A 24,491-nucleotide genomic window follows, 5' to 3' on the forward strand; every position below is an offset into this window, starting at 1 on the left:
TACAAATTTAAATGAAGCCATTTTTTTTAATACGAAAATTGCTTCGATATCATGTGCATTTCTCAAAACGTAAGTTGCAGTAAAATTGCAGTATACATTTGAAATTTTTTCCGTCCTCCCGTTGGTGTGGTGCGGTGTGGAGAGGGGGGTGCCAGCTCAGGTATCGTCCTCGTCATCTGACCGCGGTTCACAATTACGAGGTCCGTCAAAAAATAGCCCTAGTGTTGCTTTACAACGGGACATTAATATAACTAAACTAAATTAAACTTGAATTTTTTTTTCACCAACAAACAGGTTCTATGTGATATGTTTGGTTAGCATATAAATATTTTATATTATTCTGGCCAATTTTGTATGCCCATTACACACTCTTCGGATATAGAACTATTGAAGATTAAATAAATATTTTTAAAAACTAAAAGAACAACAAAGAGTAAGCATGTGCAAATACATTTTGCTGTGTGTCAATTTAAAAAATTTCATTGTTCAGTATTTTCAAGAAACATACAAAGAAGTTTCACAAGCATTTCTAGGAATTCAAGAAGTTAAAAATCTAGATTTCCATGAATGAAAACAACGAAATGGCTTGAGCCGTATTGATAATAGTATTTTTCAAAACATTGGCTAAACAAATATTATTACACGAAGGAAATAAGAACTATACAATATTCTGTGAAGCGAAAATATTTTATGCAATTATCATGTTTTACAATTTTATTAAGTAATAATTATATTTTATAAAAGTTATTCATTTTTAGTTTCAGGAATCGCTACTTCGTGAATGAAAAACATTTACTCATATCCTTATCTAAAAATTGGTTCATTGATAAAATACATGAAGAATACTTTCAATGATCATTTGATGCATTTAATTTAACATTAATTTTAGCTATTCATTCCAACTTAGGAAGATTAGTTCAAATAATATAGATAGTTCTGTAACATTAAAGTCATAATTTCCTCCAAATAAATACTTCCTGCTAGCTGTCAAATTATTTTAACGACGTGTGCTATGTTTGACAAAGAAACTTTCAGGATTAATTGGTATATCATCGTTTAAAAGTTGTTAATATATATGCATATCATTAATATATATTATATTAATAGAAAATAACTGATTTTTAATTAATATAAAACATATCTTTAGAACTATTTTCTTGTATGTTTAGCATTTACTGCTTTATTCTGATATGTGTTAATGGAAAAGAAACCATAATAACTATTATTTCAAAATATTGAAAGTTTCTTTTCGAAATAACTTATTTTGATAAGTTCTTAAAATTTGTTGAAATATTATAAAAAAAAATGGTATGAAATGAATTATTGAAACTATGAATAAAAATTATAAATTATAAAAAAATATATATAAAAATAGGAAAATGTAATGTAAAATATATAATTTAAAATTAAAAGTAATAGTTGATGTATTGCACGAAAATTCCTTATAGAATAAATATATAAGGTGTCAATTTTTATGTAAAAGTGTGGGTAATTTGTTTACACAATAACTTCTATATAAATTTCTATAATAAAACAATTTTTATGCATTTTAATGTGTATTCCTCTTTTACGAATCATAAGAGGAACATAATATTTAAACTATTCTTCTTTAAACTTTTTCAAGTGCTGGACAGCATGGGCAAGCCCTCTTCTGGCATTCTAAAGGGGACTGCTTATTCCATGGGCAACTACGATGAATGTCTTGATCTTTCTATCACGAGCAAAGGGGCAGAAACGAGTGAAGCGACAGAAGCGATGTTCCATGGGAAGTACTGCAGGGTGAAAATACGATTCCCGGAGGTGGTGATCGAAACAGCTAGGAAATATCACCGTGGCCTGATCAATGCGTCTGACCTTGGAAAGCTGAAAGACGTAAGTGGACCCCTTTCAATAAAAGCACTTTTCCTATATTAAAGAGAGCCATCAGACATTTTATTTGTTTCCTTTTGCCATCGCAGCTAATAAAGTATCCAGGTCGATATATGCATTGTCTTACTTTGTTATTGATAAGTCTTAGCGACAATAAACTTCTAAAGTGTGATCGATATAAGCACTTCAGAGAAGAAAAATTAATAATCGATAATATTGGATTAAATTTTGTCAAAATTATCGATTTTTAAAGGCAATGTGTTACAATTATAATGGGGCTTATGATTTATAATATAATACTGCATTGCTTAAAATTCATTTTTGCGCAATTTCAATTTAATTAAATAATTTAATAAAATTTAAGTTGCATGGAATTTTATCCTTTTTTTAAATTAATTTTGTATGATTTAATAATAAAGCGATAAAAACAATAATTAGATTTTTGATCCAATAAAGGTAATAAATGAATAGTTGAAAGTTCTTTTCTTAAAAAAAAAATGTATAATCTTTACAGAAATTTATCTATTAATACATTTAAGAATTTACTTTAATGAAAAAAGAACACATTTTATTCATAGCAGCCATTAGGAACTTAAAGAAAGGACAACAGAATGCATTGTTAAATCTGATGGAAATTCTTCATTTAAAGTTACACAAACAGCAAAGAATGGGAAAAGAAAAGGAAAATTTCTACTTGTCGATCAATAATGCCTCAAATAATCGAAAAGTTAATTGAAAAAAATACAAATTAATAATAGAAAAATATATGTTAAAATGGAGCAAAATAATCTATACTTATAATAAAGCTCAATGTGTGTGTGTGTGTGTGTGTGTTGGTGCTCTACAGGCCAGGTCATTTGACATACAGCTATCAAATTTGGTACATGTATACCTTAGAGGTCGGGAATGTGCACCTGGGGTCCCTTTTTTTGAAATTTTAATTAGAATTTTAATTATTAATTAAAAACTAACTTTCCCGCCAAAAGAATCTTCCATTTTCCCCACCGCCAATTTTTCCGCCAAAAAAATCTTCCATTATCCCCAGCGCCAAACGAGAAAGGCTTCCGTTGTTTTTTTCTCCCAACAGTAATGAGGCTAGGGTTAAAATTTTTCGGCGGATTATTTCAATCGGTTCTGCTTATTTTATTAATGTTTGATGCATTTAAAATTAAACATTGTTAATGAATCAATCTTTCAGATTCATTCTGAAGTACTTTTGAATTAAAATAAAACAGAATAAAGGAAATTAAAAATTTCTAATCCGCATAGCGTTACCCCAACTGGCGTAGAAAAAATCACGTATTTGCGTTACGTAACCGGCGAAGAAAATTCACGCATGCGCATTCTGTTCTGATTGTTGCCATGACAACATGTATATGCTTATAGTTTTAAGTACAACGTTTTTTAAGTAGTTTTTTTAAAACCTGTTTTCAACCGTTTATTTTAAACGATTCGTTTTATTTTCTTAGTGTTTGATGCATTTAAATTTAAACATTGTTAATGAATCGATCTGCTCATAATGAATCTAAGAAAATTTTGTTGACCAACTCTTGAGATATTACATAAATTTAAAAAAATATTCTTTAGTGCCCATAAAGTTTAAACGCTGAGTGACTCTATTTTCAGTAATCAGATTATAAAAAAATGCTTTGTTTCAGCAAAAAATATTATTATATTAATTGAAGATAAATTCTTTCCACTTTAATTTAAAGCATAAATTCTACGGGTGCTAACAGAAAATGAGAGAGATACATATTACGTTATGACTGAAGGCCTTTATAATATTATGAATGAATTATATGATAATCAAAATTTGAAGTTTTAAAATATTTTGATGAAGAAGCTATTAAAGTAGAAATTGCATAAAATATTTAATTATTAAAATTTTAACGAACATTAAGATTGGCGAACCGGCTGGTCGCCAAAGGCGGCTAGTATCTAATAAAACAAACACATTAATGATAGAAAACTTCTAAAAATGACGGCAGATGTGTAAATAATTTTTTTTAAAGGAGCAAGTTATCAGCGGTTGTACTGAATATATTAAATGCAGTAAAGCACTTTTTATTCATTTCTCTTTAATACATTATTTCCCCCCACACTCTATTCATTCGTGACAATTATAAAGATAAAAACACACTTCCTTCATATGCCGCAAAACATTCGTTATACCTCATTTACATCGTCCTCACATTTGCTAATAATCTGATTCAATAATTATATTTATGTTTCCTATTGAAGGGAGAACTTTTCCTAGAAAACGAAGGGAATTTCGGGAATTTTCCTCCTTTCATTTCCAAAAAGAACACAGAAAAAAACAGAAAATATACTAACATATCACACTAAGAAAGTAAGGGACGGACTATTGAATTAGCCAGGGCCACCAAACTAGTCGGTCGAACAAAGGCCGTATTCTACAACAATAAAGCACATCTTTGAGTATCCAGGATTTTATTTATGTGTGCGTACGCGCGTGCGCGCGTGTGTGGTGTTTTGTGATATGTTTTTGTGTGTGTTATGACAGGTGACGTTGAATTGACGTTTTTGAGATGTCATGCGTTATGTGTGTGTGCATTTGGTGCTCTATTTGACACCCATATCCTGTGTCAAAGCTTATTGGTTAAAATTATTCAAAAATATTGAATTAATGACAGGTAAAGTGCCTAAAGCTAATTTAAATGATCATGAACGAGTAAGTAAAGAAATTCCTCAAAAGCCACAATAGATTCTATTGAAAAATCTCCAAACATATTTTTTCTGTCAAAAGCCCTAGCGATGATCCATTCATAAAAGTCAATTACATTCGTAATGTGATATTTCATATTCATAGGTAACAATCATACCAGACGGTAATTAAATATTTGTAATTAAATTGATGCTTGCATGAATTTAAAAACTGCAAAATAAGTACTTAAAGGTTGCAATAAAAAATTTACTTAATAAATTGCATTGGATTTGTGATGATTAAAGTTATTTATCTAAATTTAATATACATTTCCATTTAATCATCGTTTTACATCACCCCTTTGAAAGATATATAAATGACGCTCTAAAGTTTCTGTCTAAAATTGGCCTCTTTTCCAATGGTTTATACATTAAAAAATTGAAATATTTTTTTTCTCAACTGTTTTTATATTTGTATAGTTTGCACACTTTAATTTTTTTATTATATTAAAGAATAATCGATATGCATTTGAAACCCTTCCCTTTTGTTCAATGAATCCAAAATTTTGCCCAAATCTAAAAATTTGAATACAAGATCTCATATCAAATTACAATTATATCAATAATTATGTTTTTGTGTAATCGAATTTCCATATTCTTAAATAAACCGATAGGCAGCCCACAATTTATATCAACCTATTATCAGATATAGTCCAAAATATATACTTTTACACTGTTAACTCTGGTGGTGGAAGCACTTACTGAATTCCATCAACCTAAATTTTTAAATAATCCGATATTCAGATTTACAGATATAGACAGACAGAAGACATGTGTAGAATAGACATAGAAAAACTTACACCAAATTCAATAATAAGTTAAAATTTGGCTGTTCAGACGGCATATGAAATTTCATCAAAACCATTTGATGTTATGACTGTGAAGTTATGCGACTACGCTCGGGATGAATTATTTCAAAAACATTCAAAAATAGTTATATGTTTGAATATTTGCACAAAAAAAAGATTGGAAAAACATCTATGAAACCAAAATATACTAGATAAGTAGCAATTGTTAAAAAAATTGGAATAAAAGGACATATTTTGGCTAAAAAAGAGGTATAAAGCAAAAATATTTTAGTTTAAAGGTTTATCAAATGATTTGCTTAAAATTTTCAGATAACTCCAGAAATATATAATCTATTTCTTAACTAAAAAAGTAAGCTGTGCTTCTATCCATTCTATAAATATTGGAGTTCAGATGATAAATAACATGATATTTCCTATATTTTCCTATTATGTAGCAGGAAAAGAACTATAAAATATTTTTAAATGAATAGATTGTTTATTCCATAGTTCAGAACTATTAAAGAATTGTAATATCAAATTTGAACAAAAAATATGTGATAGAATATGTAAAAGTATGTATCACATGATTATTTATTTTAATTTATGAGGTTTTTCGTAAGAACTATCAAAGATTAGAATTTGAGGAAATTGCATCTAAAGATGAAAATAGCATGTAACGGAAACAAAATTATAACGCTTTTATAAAGAAACGTGTTTAAAAATTAAGAACATTAAATTTAAAAAATTTAATTTCGTAAAAAAATCAACTTTTTAACGTAGTTATTTAGTTTTAAATCATCGTGTTCACTGAAAGATAGACAGATGAATAGAGAAATAGATAATCTCTCAAAATGACGCGTTTGCATACACGTATATCTGAAAAGTGATTTAGATTCTCGAAGTCGAATTTATTATTAATTATGATATTTTATCTTTGTAAAATTCATATACAAGAAAAAGTATTTTTCTACAGAGTAAATTCTGCCTAAATTCGGACTATTTTCCACTTTATCTACTTTAAATTTTATTTATAACACAGTAATCTGTTCAAACAAGTCAATGTGTATAAAAAGCATATTTTATTTCTATCACATTTCAGAAGCTTTCAGAATTTTAATACTAGAATAAATCACTTTCCTAATTATTAAATTCTTTTAAATAAAACAGGAAGAACGTGACACGATTAGACAGCATTTCTCCCCTTGAATTTATGATGTAAGCGACGGCCCTTTCATTTTTCCTAGTTGAATCATTTTCTTTCCTAGTCATATGAGATGAGAAATATCATTAATTTGTCCAGAAATGCATTCATTTCCAATCATGGCGTCTTGTTAAAAGAATAATAATGTCCTCGACCGCAGAAGGCCATCGGGTAGCCATTTTTCCTCTAACATAAGTAAGTGCATTGTAAAAAGATCAGCTTCCAACACCGATTATTTTTTGTTTTAGTTTTAATGTATTTATGTTCCTTTTGACATAGTCATCCATTCATTGGGTGTCTTTATTCTAACCTTTAAGGAATTAATAAAGAATGTATCAACATTTTTCCTAGAAGAAACAAACAAACTTTGACGAGTGTTGGTTTTTTTAAACAAGTATTTCTATTAACATTTTATATATTTGTTTACATAATATGTATTTTAAAAAAGTACGTTCTAGAACAGGGATGTAGATGTAGTGCAGAATTTATAATTAGTTGAATCACATTAGGTGTTTTCTTATATATAATTGATGTTTTCAGAATATAAATTTTATTGAAGTGACCAAATTTTTGACCTTCAACTCGTAACGTACTGGAATCGGGAACTTGAGACGACAAAGAGGAAAGAGTTTCCAGGAAGTGATTTAGATAGTGAAATATCTAATTTTAAAAAAATTACTAACTAAAAAAGAAGAAAGAATTAAACAGTCATAAATAAAAATATTCTTTCGTTACTTTCTAAAATATCCCTTCAAGTTTATTCATTTAAATGAGTCACATTAACGTGATTTTATTTTATGTATGGTATAAATTGAAGAGACAATTATTCAGAGAATAGGTTAATAAACGAATAAATCCAGTTAATCATTTTTAATAGGAGCTAGATATTAATAAGCAAAGTATTAAATAATTCTGAACATTCATTTTAAAAGCCGGATATCTTTCTTCAATTCCGCACCATTCTTTCGGATATTTCAAAGTACAAGTTAATCCTCCATGGCTGGGTACTTATTTGTATACAAAACTTAGGAATGATAATTAATTTTTAGTTTATTTTTATTAAAAATTACTTCTTTAAGAAATTGTTTTATGAAATCTAGATAATTTATTTAAGTTTTTATAAATTGTTCCGAACTCTACTGTTTCATATATGAAATAATTTTTTTACAAATAAAGTTATAAAAATATCATCTTGATTTCATTTTGAAATCCTCTTAGATAAGATTGATGATTAGGTCATCCCGATAAAAGTAATTTGTCTAATTCAAGCAAATTACAAAGGATTTACAGCTGGTTTAGAGAAGCATCTAGGGAAGTTGAATGAATGTCAGATAGCTCCACGGATGAAACTAAGATTGAGTAATAACGGTCATCAGTGATTGAATGAACGGTCAACGATGATTGAGTAATCATCGGTCACAGTATAACATCCTTAAGAGTATCCTTAAGATATATGCAGTGGAGTGGAGGTAACTTGACTCGCAACATTACAAGGTCCACCAAAAAAATGAGAATAAAATCACTGATTGGTAGCTTGCTATCCATATATCTAGAGAAATGAAATAATTTGGTCCTTGAGCGGAGGTTAAATTAAGCTAAGGAGAATATTGTTCTTGATTATTCAACTCTTTCTGGGAAAATTTTTCCTAAATACTAAATAAATCATCAATTTTGTAAACTTTTATTTTGAAAACTTTCTTTGCCATTCAACTAATTTTTTTCATCGGCAAATAATGTCCTTTCTCATTGTATTTCTTTTTTTTTACCTATTTTAAAAGTGAGAAATTTCATGTATTTTTTTATTAATGTAATGTTTTGTTTTTTCCTAAAGTCAATTTCAAAAATTTCTTTCAAAATTGCAGACTTTTCTCTCCTTTTTATCATTTTTCTTCTTATTCAATTTAGAATCAATGAATTAATCTAATTTTCGATACTTTAATATTTGCAATTTAAATTTTCTATCAGAAAAACTGAAATAATAAAAAAAAGGCTTTATTTCAGCTCTGCTTCATTTCTGAATTTTAAATTCAATATTCTTTTCTTCCTTTGTACACCAACACACTTTGGAAAATTTTATAGGATTAAGTTGTGTAATTTAGTTTCTGTACAATGACAAATAAATGAACATTATCTGAAAATGACGTTACCAACTATATTTTAGATAGTCCAAGTGATTCCATATATCCCTGTGAAATCAAACTACATGAACCATTTTATTGGCCTTTGTTTTCCTTCAACATGTACAACAGATGATTTGGAACAACTAGTCAAACTCAGTACGTATTACTTTTGATATTAGGGTATCTAATATATTGTGTAAGAAATACAAACCAAATATTAAATGCCAAAACTCTTCATACATTTTTTAATATATAAAAAAAATTGAGCTATTTTACAGTTATGCAACCTCAAGGTATTCAAAAAGTAGTTCTTTATTTTTAAAGAACTGTTAGTTATTTGAATTATTTAAAATTTATATAAAAAAAATCTGCTTTTAAAAATTCCTTCAAATAGATTTCTATTTTAATTGATTGACCATGAATAAATCAGTTTGCACATTAACCATAAGTAATTGGATGTTCTATTTCATCACACCTCTTGTTTTGAGATCATAATTCTGCCACCTAACCAATACTTTCCCTTTCCGGAAACATAGATAATGCATTTTCCATTTCACCCAAAATTTTGTTTCATAAGTCTTCAAGATGCACTTGGATTTGCTGTTACAGATTTTTTTTGCTGAGATCACAAGATTTAATACAGAAAATAATACAATATTTTAAGAAATATTTATTCTTTAACATTTTTTAACAATATTTAACTATATTTAGAAACGAAAGATTTTTTATATCATCTGAATTAAAACGCATATATGTATCTGATTTGTAAATATTGAGAATTAATGTTTTTTTCTTTAAGTAATAACATGTTCACATTAGTCTAAATCTTGTGTAAATCATTATTTCTAAATCTGATGGTGAATCAAACAGCTGGTGCTAACAAAAAGCGTTATTTGACACATTCCTTGCTGAAAAGCCGCCCTTAAATGCAGTTTATTGGGAGGCTAGAATCATTTTATAAATATCTATACATTGAGGTCTTAAATGATTTTTGTGATAAGGTTTTTTATGATTATTTGTATTTTTATTAAAGCAAAGTTACTAATAAAATGGATATCATTTGGTGAATTGCTTTACGCAAGGATGTAGCTGCAGCGAAGGCAGCTCTAAGATGCAGTCTATTGCTGTTATGTATTTACTATAAAAGCTTTTTTATTAAATCTATAAATTTTGAGATTTTTATAGATTTAAATATTTCAAATTAAATTAAATTAATTAATTCAATTAAATATTTCAAGTTTTTGCAAGAGTTTGGATTTTCAGCAAAGCAGCTGCTGTTAAAAAAATAGCAATTTTCGGTGCATAATTAATGTTGAACGTTGAATAATATTACAAAAGCCATCCAAAGATGTATTTTGCTGGAATTATTTAATTACGCTAGTTTTTTTTTTTTTTTTTTGATAACTTGTATTTTTAGATGATTTTAAATAACAAAATGCCCAATATAATGACTTTTTTTTACAGCATTTTATTAATTTTGATTTTCATTATAACAAATAATTCGCTCAAGTTTTTTTATGCAACCTGCATTGACTCAAAAATGTTTCATTATTTGACTTGAACGCTGGACATTGGAAAGAGTTAAAATTATAATTTTTCGTGCAAAATATAATGTGTTCTGCATAGCATGTTATGATTATTTGATTAGGAAATAAATAAACTTTAAAACAAAAAGTGTTTATTTTTAGATTGTTATACAATTAAAGGTTATACAATTTATTGAAACAATTATAGAAACAACTTTTAATTAGACTCCTTTCTGTAGTTCCATTTCCAGGTCAAAGTACACTTGATCGATGCGAGGTGAAATCAGATACAGAAGTCGATCATACTCAGTTTATCATAATGTGAGTAGATATTTTCAAATATAAATATTTTTTTTATATAAATAAACTAACTGAAACATTCGAAGATTTATAATTTTGATCTCAGTTGACAGTATTAACTGTTCTTTTCATAAGATATTAAGGTCATCTAGAAATTAAATATGGCAATTTTTTACATGATAATAATTGCTTTTATATATATTATTAAAATGAAATTATATATACAACCTTAATAAAAAAGAATCTATAAAATTCTAATTTAGATATCTTTTGATTGCTGCTTATGGTAATTGATCACTGCTTTCATCTTTGCTTTCTAATTTTAGATCAGAATTTTATTTTTTACACCCCTGCAACTAAAATTCAGTTCATAATGCTCATTTTTGTTTATTAATAAAATGGGTGGTAATAAAATTTGACAACCGACATTATTTAATTTATATTACGGCAGTTGCATAACATTTTAAAAATATGTTTTATTATAAAAGCCTTTATTGTAAAAACTGACGGTCTTACTTGGATTGAGAAAATCGCATGAAAATAATCTCCATTTATGTAAAAGAGAACTTTTAATCTTAAGGTTAATTTACATTTTATTTTTATATTAATCTATTTTAATTTCATATTTTTCTTTCTTTTTTCATACTGTGATTCGTAAGTTTTAAATAAACCATATTTATTTGGGTGTTTGTGTATTTATTTATATGTTTCTCATAGCTCGTTTTTATTATTAGATCAGCCTTACTCAAAATAATAGTTGTTTTATCGGATGTTATGTCAAAAGACAACAACATTGGAGTTTGCAATAAAATAACGCTACAGTCCTCAAAATGCATGACTAGAAAACGACTTGGTGCTCTAATCTGGCGAAACGATGTCATATTAACTCGTCTGCTTAGTAGCAACACAAGATTACTAAATAGCTCTTATTTTTGGTGAAAGTTCTCCTATTTGTATATACAAATAGTTAATACATATAAACATAGTTCTTTTAAATAAATATCTATTTTTTAACTTTCAATCAATGATTTTTAATGCCACAGATTTATTGCTTGATGATAAAAAGGGAGAAATTCCTTATCCAAATGCATTTTGTTTTTTGCAGTCGACTTGATTTATATGTCCTATTAATGTTATATGCACCATTAATTATTCATATACCATTAATTATATTCTATGTCACTTCTTTTAACCACTTTCATATCAGTTTTGCCAGAATTCGTAGATTTTGATATAATTTTATGATATGATGTACGCATATATTATATATTTGATACAGCATTGCAATATTTTGCTCTTGTGCTGTTAAAAATCTAACATCCAACTCCGAAATCATCATTAGATTCACAAATATCTTTGCACTTTCTTACTCTGAAATAATTGTCTGCAATTTTTCAGATGTGTATGGCTCCTACTCATTCTGCTAGTGGTGGTTAGCTCATTCGTTCATTGGTTGGTTCATGGTAAGAAAGAAGAAAAGAATGTCGATAAAGAGAGTAAGTTCGACATCTTTTGATATCATAAAGTCGAAATTAATAAATGAGAGAATTAAAGATTTTTTTCTCCTCTTTAGGAAAATGTTTAACCATTTCTCTGTCTTTCTCGATATGCAACAACACTACTCGTCTTATGAAGAACATAGAAGACGACACAGAAGGCCTTCTGGCAGGACAAAGTGTCCGGGGAATCTTCGTAGCCTCGATTGCATGGATTATTCTTGGACATACTTACATATTTCCTTATGAAGGATATTATTTTCAAATGAGTACGTAACTTTTTACATTTAAAAGTATTCTTTTCTTCAAATGCAATAAATGTCTTAGCTCCAATGAGCATTCAAAATTTTGAATATAAATAACTTAATGCTATTATACAAACATATATAACAGCAATAATAATTAAAAATTAATTAATTAACCTTAATTGTTATTGCTGTCTTAGAATAGTTGAAATTATCTGTTACACTATGCGATTCCAATTCAAAACATCAAATACTTAAATATGGATGAGTTATGTAAAAGGGAACCAATTTAAGAATGTACAATTTGAAGTATAAGTTATTATAAACTTGAAAAACAGTCACTTTAATTATGCCTTAAAGTCTGTCTTTTTATGTCTTTAGTATTGCATCTTATGTCGTATTTTAATTTTGTCATGTGTCTTTAGTTATGTCTAACTTTAATTATTACTGCTGTTTTAGAATAGTCAAAAACTGGCTAGTATACTATGAGACTCCAATTCAAAACATCAAATATTTAAACATGGGTTCAGTTATGTAAAATGAAGCCAATTCAAAAATAAGCATTTTGAAGTAAAACTTTTTTGTAAGCATAAAGAATGACCACTTAAATTATCTCTAGTAGCTTGTTTCCAAACCATTTGCCATAGATAATATTGACATAAGTATAAATTTCTGACAACGTTACTATAGACGATTTTATATCATTTAATCAGCGGCCTCAAGAAACATTGGCCAATAAATTCATTCCTCGTCCTTGAGACGGCTATTGATTGGCCTAAAATATCGGAAGACACAGCTTCATATTTTGGTGTGTTTTATTGTTAGTCACAGATGTGTGGAACGTTTTGGGCTTCAAATAATGCTGTAACAAGAATATTTTACTAAGCATGACTAATAGAACATAGGGTTTGTTCAAAAAATAATAATTATTAATTGGTCCATCAATAAATTTTTGACTTAAACAGCATAAAATGTGTTTTATCGGAATGATTCATAATTTTTCCACAATTGGAAGAATATGTCTTTAAATTTCAATTGTTGGGGCACGTTTAGAGTGGGCAGCCTATATAGCCGCTTTCTTAAGGGCTTCGTAGATAATAAAAAAAATATCTTGGCTTTTACTTTGCGCAAAATATTTCTGATGATAAATCAATTTAAATTCCTTTAATTCTGCAGTTTCCATAATTGATATTTTATATCATCTAGAAGCATTTTTATTTTTATCCAGACAATCTTTTTTTTTCATTTCTGAAATATATTAAGAAAATGGAGTGTTATTTAAATGTATAATGAATGTTTACAGTCATATATATAATAAATGCAATTCTAAATTAAATTTTCTTTGATTTGTGTGAAAAGTAAATAAAAGTAAAATTTATGTTTCTTCATTCGTACCATGTTCTGACAGGATAGATATAATTGATGAAATAAATTTTCAGCGAAATGCATTATTTTATATGACAAGGTTTCTTCCTGTGTATGACTAAATAAATTTATTTATTTCTCGATAAAATTAATATTATCAAATTAAGAATTTAATTTCGACTAAAATAAGTATGTTATTAACTATATGGAGGACTTTTAATAGCAGAAATTCATTATATTGATTGCAATTCTTAAACCTGTCAATATGTTAATAAACGTACTTTATTTCTATTAGATTATTTTAAACTATCCTTTTTATTTTTTCATTTTATTCAAAGGTTATCTTGATAATCTAAGGAAGTTTTGGGATCAAGGCTATTTCTCAGTTTTTATGAGCTTCCCATTAGCTGTAGACGCTCTTTTTGTATGCTAGTAAGTATTTATCTGTTGCTGAAATTATCACTTTTGAATAACGCCATTAACATTTAGATGATTTTCAATTTTCGATTGTATTGATACAATGTTTTTATAAATTATTTCAATACGATTATGAAATACGATGTTCAAAAGTAATTATTCGTTCTTTTAATTAAGATTAGAATTTAAATAACATATCACGTTTATTTCAGAATAAAATAATCTTTCAAAATCTTTTAAATTATATGTCTATGATTCTATTTAATTTCTAACTTTGAAGAATAAATAAAATATTAAGATATTATATAAAGATATAAAGTTATAACTTTTATTGAAACTTTAATTTATTTATTTCTTTTTACAAAAAAAATGGGTATAAAAGATGAATTTTTTATGATTTCTTTATGCATATTTTTGCAAGATAAAAATTCATAAGCCTGAAATGAAATTTCCTTCGTTAATCTAATGAAAACTGAATCATCTGCTTTTAATAATGCTTTCATTTAACAGGAAATTGTACCAAACACTATAAATTGTATTAAATCCTCGAGGAAAGAAAAAAAGAGATGCATTACTACAATGGATGTCGTTTCATAAAGCTAAAATGGAAGTTCTGCATTTATTCTAAGAAACATTCAATGACATCAGATTTAACAATGGCAGCAGCTTACAAGACAGTGTATCAGACAATTTTGAATGTAATAAATCCTTCAAAAAACTCCAAGCTATCAATTATCATTTTCCAGAGGAAAAATTTACCAGTATTTGTATAATAAGCAGAATTTATAGGTTTTGCATTAATTATTTATTTTTTTCGCTATTCCTAGGAAAAAACACTGAAATTATATTTAAAATTGGTTTCAACTTACAGGGCAGTGCATTAAACACTTGGTAATGTAATAAATCCTTCAAGTATTTTTTTATCAACTTTGATAAAAAAAATTATACAATTATACTATGTTCTTTAAATGCAGGTTTAAAAGTTATACTAAATTAAATGTAAATAAAAAGAATATAATTCTTTTTTTTTGTATAATTAAACCACACAGTGTTTAACAGGAGAATTCGATATACACTAGTTTGGAAAATTATTTGATTATTCTAATGTGATCTGTGCTCTTTCTTCAGTGGTTTTCTTATGACATACAGTCTGTGGCAACCTGCTTTAAAACCCCGAGATATAGAAGTCAATGTGATTAGTTTGATCGTGAAGAACTACTTAAGGTAAATGATTTTAATATTAAAGAAAGTAACATAAATGATTTTAATATTAAGGAAAGTAACATAAATGATTTTAATATTAAGGAAAGTAACATAAATGATTTTAATATTATGATAAGTAAAGAAAATAATTTTTTTTATTATTATTATTAAGGAAATCTTATAAAACATAGTTATCAACTAATTATATAGAATATTTTATATTTTATTATTTCTATTATCAATTTGCATTGCAAGTCTCAGTTCATACTCTTTTATAACTACCATTTTTTAATCATTGAAATTTTCTATTGTTAAATTTTTTTATTGTAAAAGCCTTTTATAAAAAAAAAATGGCCTGGAATTTATACACCACTTACCATGTATTTTATATTATTTCTAATAAAAAGACAATCGTTATCTATATAACGTTATTAGTCCATTGTATTTTAAAATCAATATTTACTAAAAACCCATTAATGGGCTTTTGTTATATTATACATTGCTCTTATCTTTTGAAATGGGTTTATCAGCAATTCCATATAAATGCATTAAAAATAACTTTTAAAAATCTTACACCTAAGATTGAACCATAATTAGCATATACTTTATTACTTTATTGGAAATGTTTATAACTATTTCCCAGCTCTAATAAAAGTTTTATGTTACACTGAATCTGCTTTTTGATTAAAAATATAGTATATTAGTCATATAATGTCAGTAAAGTTATGATTTAAAGCCTCTAGTTTTATAATGTTCATATAAACTTCGTAACATATCTGTGATGCTAAAAATAAATATATTTTATTACTCAATATGGGTGTTTATTACTTTAGGCTATGCATACCCCTGCTTCTCTTCTTTGGAGTATTGTTGATCCTGCCTTTAATTGCTTCCGGTCCTTTCTGGGGTGATTTGTTAGGAGCTTCCATAGATAAGTGCCGCGATAATGCTGCTGCTCACTTTGGAATGTACAGCAATTTCCTAGATTTAGAAGATCAGGTAACAAAATATAATAAATCGGAAGTATTTCTTGATCGTTATTTTTCTTTCTGTAAGCAATTCATGAATGTATATGTACACACATAAAAACAAACAAATTTGTGTGTGTGTGTGTAAATATATATATGCGTGTCACCTGCAGTAGTAGCTAAACGTAAATGCGCCTTTGCATTATGCAACGACTTGTTTCGTATATATTTTCTGAAGTTCTTACATTATTTGTTTACATTCTCGCAGGTTTATATAAAATGTTGGTTGGTTTAATTATATTAACGTTCCGTTTTTAAAACAACATTAGGGTTATTTGGGACGGATCTCGTAATTTTGAACCGTGGTCAGATTACGAGGGCAACACCTGAGCTGACACCCCTTCTGCATATTTCCACTCCGCACCAGCGAAAGGACGTTAGACGACACAAAAAGAAAATATTGTAACTGTCGAAAACATTCCATCTAAAGATTTGGATCAATCTCCACATTTCAAAACTCACTGAATCCAGGAGAAAAAAAAAAACATTTTTGCAATTATGATTATCTGTAAAGCCGATATTTCAAACTCAAAGTTAGGAGATTTAAATTTGGTATATGTTTTCTATATGAATTTATAGATCTCTATCGACTAAAAATCTAAAATTCGTTCATAGAAAGTTGATCTGGTTTTCTAATTGAGAGCGAATGAGTGCAATTTTTACTACTAAACACAAAGAACAATATAGTTAAAATTTTCTTCCGGGATAAGTAGTTTTATAATTAGTTGCTGAAATTAAATTGCGCATATTATTTCCATTCAATCTGAATAATATCATGGCAAACAATTATAAATATCTCGTATAGACTTATTATTTTCCATTAAGAAAAATACCCCGGGGTTGCACCTCGAAATGAGCATGAGTTGCTTCCCGCATGGTGGTTGGATCTCGCCACCCTGGAGAGTATACTAATAGGTGGGGAATCTGACTCCTCCCATCGATGACAGGACGTACTTTCTTCGGGGAGGGTTGTACCGTGGCCGGTGATGTCTCTTAGGACTCAACCACAGTTCCTGCCAATGTTGTTGTTGCGGCGGTTCGGGCATTCATTTTTTTTCTTTTGTTTAAAACCGTGTTCCTTTGTGGCGGGTCGGAGAGTCAGATGGCTGACTTTAATTAAGAAACATACCCCCAGGGGGGGGCACCTCGAAATGAGGATGAGAATCTTCTGGCATGGTGATTAGTTCTCGCCACCCTGGAGTACACGAAAAGGTGCGGGTCTGGTTCCTCCTATCGATGACGGGACCTACTTCCTTAGGGAAAGGTTGTTCCGGGGCCGGTGATGGCCCTTAAGACTCAACCACACTAGTGTTGTTGTTGTGGCGGTCCAGTCATTCAGTATTATTTTTCCGTCTGCATTCGGGTGATCAAAGAGTCAGCCATATGACTTTCCATTAAGAATCAAATAAATTTTATGCGTGTGGCTCTCAGCTGTATGAATTCTTCTGTAGCTTGTACACAATCAGAATTTTTTTACTTGTATATTTAGGTAAAATTACAGCGTTGAAATTCATCGAAATTTAAAGGTCAGCATTTTTTAAGGCTATAGTATTTTATTGCAGATCTTTTAAAAGTAGAAAATAGAAAAAAAGTAAGAAATAAATAAGGAGGAAAAAATACAATTATTAGAATTTACCTTTCTAAACTCAATTCAAATGCAGATTCAAAATACAAGTTTAAACTTCTTTGTTGTTTTTATCACGATTCCAAGTTAAGCCAATGGGCAGGGCGCTTCATTTGAGCGGTGATCAGATAAATGATTGGCTTAGTTTATGAATAATTTATTTAATATAAAAAGGATAATGCTAGATCAATATTTTTTCCCTTCTTTTTGATACAGATTTCATTTAATGGTTAGCTATTCTATCATAATTTCCATATTAATTATTACATTAAATGAAAATTTAAATTGGAAAGTGAAAATTTAAATTCATTTCCTATTTAAGACAGAAGTTATTATTCATTTCTTATCTATGACTTAAGCTTTATCATTTTTAATCAAAACTTAGCAGTTGAGGGACTGTTATTTTAGCATAGCTAAAGCAAAAACTTAAATATTTAAAGCAAAATAAAGTTGGAAAATCAAAACATATAAGAATTTTATAAGAATTTCCATTTATATGCAAATTCACATTTTTATACGATTTGTAAATAAAAGAAATTTTGTTGTATATGTGCATCAGATATCTTTTTGACGAACTGTTAGAAGTCCATAATTTTCATTCTATAAAAGTGATAATCATATCGAGTTTTATTTCAACGTATCCCAAAAATTAATTTCTAACCCGCCAGAGATGGATATATATTTTGAATCGGAAAATTGTTCCAGATAATTTGCCTAATTAGACTTTTTATTGTTTCAATCAATATGCTTATACCTTGAAAAATTATGAAATTCGATGTTTAAACAAATCCCGGTTCTATTATAATGACATTTGAATTAAGACTAACAATTTAAAACAAAAGAAGTTTCACTTTTCTGCAACAGAAATTGGGCCTTTTTATTAAAGTCTGTATTTCATCATTTTACACCAATCAAGTGTCTTCTAAAGGGAGCGAAAAAAGTCCATTGATTGGATGATCTTATATTATTTTGGAAATGAATGACATCCTGTTACTTCTTAAACCCTGTCGCATTTCTATGAACATAGATGAATATATAATTTCATATCGGAAAGTTAAAAGGCTCGCGTTTGAATTTCTACAATTATTCTCGTTGCTGTAGCTGACATAAAAATTTAGAAATTCTAAATTGCCTCATGAAAAACTCAATTCTGCAAACTGATTCTAAGGAAAACATATTTGTAAGATTTGCAGTGTTTTAAAATTTAAATACTTAACCCGCCTTACATCTAATGAACAAGAAAAGCCAAAATCAGGAAAAACATCAAATTTGTGTTGCTGTTGTTACTTATGGCAATTTACAAGCCCTCTAACGAAATGTCAGCGATTTAGGCCAAGTGAGCAGTAGCTTCGGAGGGCCAAGGCCCCTGAGAGCAGAAGTCTGACTTCTAGCTCATATGAAGATGACGCACACATTCGCTTGCACAACCCCTTTTTATAAAAGGGCTCTTTCACTCTTTCACACACCTCACAGATAAAACACAGAGAAAAGAACAACTAAGCACAAACCAGGAGTAGAGCCGGGACGCCTAGAACACGGTGAAGACGCGCTACCCCTAGGCCAGGTCGCCGGCTCAAATTCGCATTTGAATTAAGAAAATGACGTGCTAAAATTGTGCATATAATATTTTATTGTTGCATTTTATTGGAATGCTATTGTTATGTCAGCAGTCCTGTATATTGGAGCAATTTTGATTCATACTTTTTGAAATTATTTTACTGATGAATTTTTTTTATTATTTATATTTTATCAATTATTTCAGTGTTTTCCTCATTTGTGGTTTGTGTCTTGCTTAGCTCAATTGACTCTTGTGGGAATTTTCTTGAGCTTAATATTATCCAGGTATGCTTTTGTTACTTTGATATCCACCAATAATTAATTACAGAAATATATTTTGAACTTTTTTTTTTCCAAAAACGGTCTATTGCTTGGTAATCAGGGTAGAACGTAATCGGTTGTTGATTAAAAAAATCATCTTCCTTATATTACGCACTAGTCGTCTTTAATAACCAGCTGATTCATTGAGAATACTATTTATTTTTAATTGAGCTAAATCGTTTCTACAAGACGCAATGTTCTTTATTTTCACAAGAAATTGTCTTTTATGTATTAAATTATAATATGTATTAAAAATATTTTAATTTAGTAATTTTACCTTTTTTCTGCTTTTTATGTAAATAAACATTACAAATGGATTCAAGTCCAACAACATCTTAAGGTGCACGTACACACTTGAAGATTTTTTTAAAAATTTTAACTTTAAAAATCCAGTTTTTTCACAGTAGGTTATTAATATATGTTTAAACTCATTTCAGTGAGAAAAAAACCATATTACACTAATTATTAATTAATTAAATAATATTTAATGAGTTAATTAGCCTATTTTTTGAAACATGATATCTTAAATTCTAATTTGTACAGACACACAATTCTAGTTGGAAATGATGCCTAATATTAGTCTTCATGTTGTCTGCCTCAAACAAGTTATAAACATCTATAGTGTTTTTTTAACAATTTTTTCATCAACGATAAATAGAAAAAGCGAGAATTTTTCTGTAATTTTAACTTTTAAACAGCTATTAAAATTTTATTTCTATAAATAGAACTTTGATGGAGGTACAAAACTTCCGCTATTTCATACAGATTATTTTGATGTATAAATAACTGTATTTGGTTAATTTCTTGTTGAGTTATAATTGTTTGAATGAAGCAACAGAGTGGAAAAATATCATTCTTCATAAAATGAGTTTTAAAAACACCCTAACTAGAGTTTTTAATGAAAGCCCCTCAAGAAAAATAATTATAACTCGAGAAATATTTCGAATATTGACAACATCTTGGTATCGTTTGAAAGCTAAAGGATCAGAAAACATTATTAAGCAATAAAAAAATATTCGATATTTTGAACGATTTTCAAAGTTTCAAGTGTGTACATACACCTTAATAACGTTAAATCTCTCGATAATATACTTCGAACTCCACTTACTGATTTTTCATTTTAAACTGAGCAAATAATATCAAGATCTTTTTTTCCTTTGGATTTAAAATATGATGAAATAATGAAGATAATGAATGCAACGGAAACGGTTCTTCTTTATTCCAACAATGAAATTTATAGTTGAAAGAACGCAAAGAAAAAAGTTTTTTTAAATAAATAACAGAATTTAGAAAAAATTCCCGGAAATTATATTGGCGTGATTAAAAAGGAATATTTTCAATTTTAAACTACGTCAGAGATTAATTTTTTTGAAAAACATTCGCAAAAAGTTATATTTTTTTAATATTTACATAAAAAAGATTGGAAAAAGATGTGTGAAATCATATTATACGATTACGAGGCAAAAGCCTTATAAAAATTAGAAAAAAAATCTCTTTTTTTAGAGGTTCAAAAGGGGTACAAAATGAAAATCTTTTAGTTTAAAAGCTTATCAAATTATTTGCTTCAAGTCTTGCGGAGATCTTAAGAAATATATTATAGGGTTCTTGAGCAAAAAAAATAAGCTGCATTTTTGTCCATTTCTTAAATAATGAAGTTCGACTGATAAATAACACGAAAGTTTCAAGATTTTCCACACTGTGAAGCACTAAAACAACTATAAAATATTTCTATATGAATTTATTACCTTTTTTTTTCTAGTTCAGGAACTGCAGTAAATATTAAAATATAAATAACAAAATTCAAAAGTTTTTTAAAAGAAGCTTGTTTAAAAATTAAGAATATTAAATAAAAAAAATTTCATAATGTTGCAAAAAAATAATCCGAGCTTTAAACATAGTCACCTACTTTAAAATGGGGAGAAAATAAAATTTTGACATATCAGTTTCAAAAGTGGCGGATCAAAACATCAAAAGTTTACTTACTTTTTAATTAACTGAAATTTATATTAAGAAAATAGCACCAAAAAGCATATTTTCACCTCCAACTAAAATATGTCTCTGCCAAATTTAGTAGCACTAAATTAAATTACTATTTCCTGTAGAGGGACAGCACAAATAATTTGTGTTCTTCTTCATTCAGTTCCTACTATTAGCTCACACTCTCTCGGTATATATCTTGTTCAAATTTTCAATCGTTAATAAAATACTTTTTATTCATCCACTCAATTTGAAATGCATTTTTTTAAACTGGTAGTGGATGACACTTGATGTTAATACAGTTTTTTTTTCAAATATTAATTAATTAATTAAATTTGTCCAGTAATTTCTATTTGGTCGCCAAAGTCACCAAATCCATCGCCATGTCACCAAATGGTCGCCAAGTTCTATTTTGCCACTTAATATTGTAATTCTGTCATATGTATATACATATTTATATTAATTGTAATTATTTAATAAAAAGTAACTAAAATATTTTTTTGTTGGTCTAAGTAGGAACGGACTTAATTTTTTTTATATATATTTTACTTGTTTTTAGATAGAGATGGAGACTAACAACTACAATACTCGTAATATGTATAACAATCTTACTTTAAGGAATGATGAAGTAAGAAATTCATTCATCTGTTTATTTCAGGAGCGTAAAGGTTGGCATCTTTTTCACCATGCTGATATGCATTGCCTGTAGTGGAGCCGTTGGTATTCTAACACTAAATCACGAATTCCCACCAGCATATGTGGCGTATTTTACTGAAGAGTAAGTAATGTTTGCAAACGAATTTTAATAGAGATATTTTATACTGGCCCACAACACATGAATGATACATTTAAATTTTAGATACTAAATATCGAAAAACTAAATGCAGATGTCGCAAATATAGGTAGTTATCCTATAAAAGAATGTAATTAAATTTTTAATAAAAGGAATTTATAGCATTTTTAACAGCATAAGAATTTTTTGTTTCAGTTACAAACCGCATCTAAAACATCTAAAGTTATATCTGTTATAGCTCATTTTAATTTCTTATACTAAGCGTCAAATTAAAGAATTTATCAATAAAAATTGACAAAGATCCCTGCTTTTATTTTATGCCAATTTCAGATGCCCACGATATGCTAATTCATCATTTAATTTTGAGTCTTTGAATTTTATTTACAAGCTATGGCAGAATATTTAATTATAATTTCCAAGTGTAAACCTACAAAAACAAATTGTTCCTTTTAAAATATTGTTTATCAAATTGTTAATCGTATTTGTAATAAGAATATCTTTGAGTTAATAAAAAAAACTCATTACATAAATTAAGTACGTAAATGTGCCATCGCCAACATCGATACAGGTCTGGTAGCGCCTAGCAGGTGGTTTGCGTAGCCTTCCGAATATGCCTGGTTTTTCACGAACAATTGCAATAGCAATAGAATGTTTTTTAATGATGTCCTCATCAAAGTCAATTGGAGACTCGTAGACACTGCATTTTTTTTCCGCTTTGCTTTACTAACACGTACTTGCCCCACCTATGCTTTTCATTTTCTACCCCATACTATTATACACAAAATGCTTCTTTATAAGAATTTTACCTATATTTAAGGCTTTAGCCATGAATTCAGAAACACCCTGTACATACATATATATAATTGTTTCTATGCTAAACTCAATAATTGAGTTCTTATTCATGATAAATACATATCTGTTATTCTTAATCTTTTTTTTTTCGTATGTTTAACGCAGTTTAATCAAAAATGGTTCTTGCGCTAATAATTTCCATCAGCCAACCAACCTTAATCTATTTCACTAGAGTTAAATTATTATTTTGCAGTAAAATATAACGAGAAAGGAAAATGTCCAGTTAGAAAAAACAATAATAAGTCATCTCATTATTAAATAAATATTTCATTATTTAATTTTGCACTTCCACACTAAAGCTTTAGTTGCACAACGATTTCTTAGTTGTTGATTTTGCATTAATTGTGCTTGGCGTTTAAGTTAAACTAAACATCCCGTCCAACTTTGATTGCCTAATTGGTATTTATCTTCCTAATTAAGAAGCAGTATGCCGTTATTTACCTTTAAATTTGAGAAAACTCGGTTTATCTTGTGCATGTTTTAACATACTTATGAACAACCACCATGTCTCCTAATTGAATATAATAATTTTAGATGGCACTTCGGATTTTGTTTACTCGTTTCCCGAACAATTCATTTGCAAAAGTTAATTTTTTTTTCCAGTGATAATGTTCTATTTTCTGTAGGCGGTAAAGGGTTTTTGACTCAACGACAACATTTTCCGAAATTGAAGAAAACTCATCGAAATATCCTTTACCATTTGCCACGTATGGTAAAAAATTTAAAAATGAGTGGTAAATATCTTTTAGCAATATTTTTGATTGGACTTGCTGTCAAAGATACAATTTACTGCTGGTTCATTCAATTATGCGTTTAAGTCTGCAGTAAAAGATCGAAGAAATTAGTTTTTTCTCATCAAAACAAACTTTGCACTCATCAAAACAAACTTTTAAGCAGATTTATAAGGTTTTTGAACAAGAAAAACATCAAATTTAGCTACTAAAATTGGACGTTAAGTGAATATTTTTCTGGAAAAATATTATCCCTATCTCTCCTTGATTAAAATTTGTTGACATATAAACTCATAATTGGTGTAGATTATCTTTTATATAATCTACAACAACCTAATATAAATAAACTATTAG

General features: G+C 28.1%; 1 protein-coding gene across 1 annotated transcript in view; it reads left to right on the forward strand.

Moving 5' to 3' along the window:
- The window catches only part of LOC129964226 (nose resistant to fluoxetine protein 6-like), a 45,823-nt gene that overhangs the window by 15,870 nt on the left and 5,462 nt on the right, over positions 1–24,491 (forward strand). Inside the window, exons 2-11 of the mRNA XM_056078949.1 lie at positions 1,625–1,872; positions 8,744–8,858; positions 10,468–10,549; positions 11,927–12,024; positions 12,102–12,293; positions 13,973–14,066; positions 15,180–15,275; positions 16,088–16,253; positions 19,669–19,748; positions 22,420–22,539. Coding sequence (XP_055934924.1) covers positions 1,625–1,872; positions 8,744–8,858; positions 10,468–10,549; positions 11,927–12,024; positions 12,102–12,293; positions 13,973–14,066; positions 15,180–15,275; positions 16,088–16,253; positions 19,669–19,748; positions 22,420–22,539 — 1,291 coding nt within the window. The remainder of the gene's footprint in view (positions 1–1,624; positions 1,873–8,743; positions 8,859–10,467; positions 10,550–11,926; positions 12,025–12,101; positions 12,294–13,972; positions 14,067–15,179; positions 15,276–16,087; positions 16,254–19,668; positions 19,749–22,419; positions 22,540–24,491) is intronic.

Source organism: Argiope bruennichi, chromosome 3 (assembly GCF_947563725.1).
Source record: "Argiope bruennichi chromosome 3, qqArgBrue1.1, whole genome shotgun sequence".
In the NCBI taxonomy this organism is placed as follows: domain Eukaryota; kingdom Metazoa; phylum Arthropoda; class Arachnida; order Araneae; family Araneidae; genus Argiope; species Argiope bruennichi.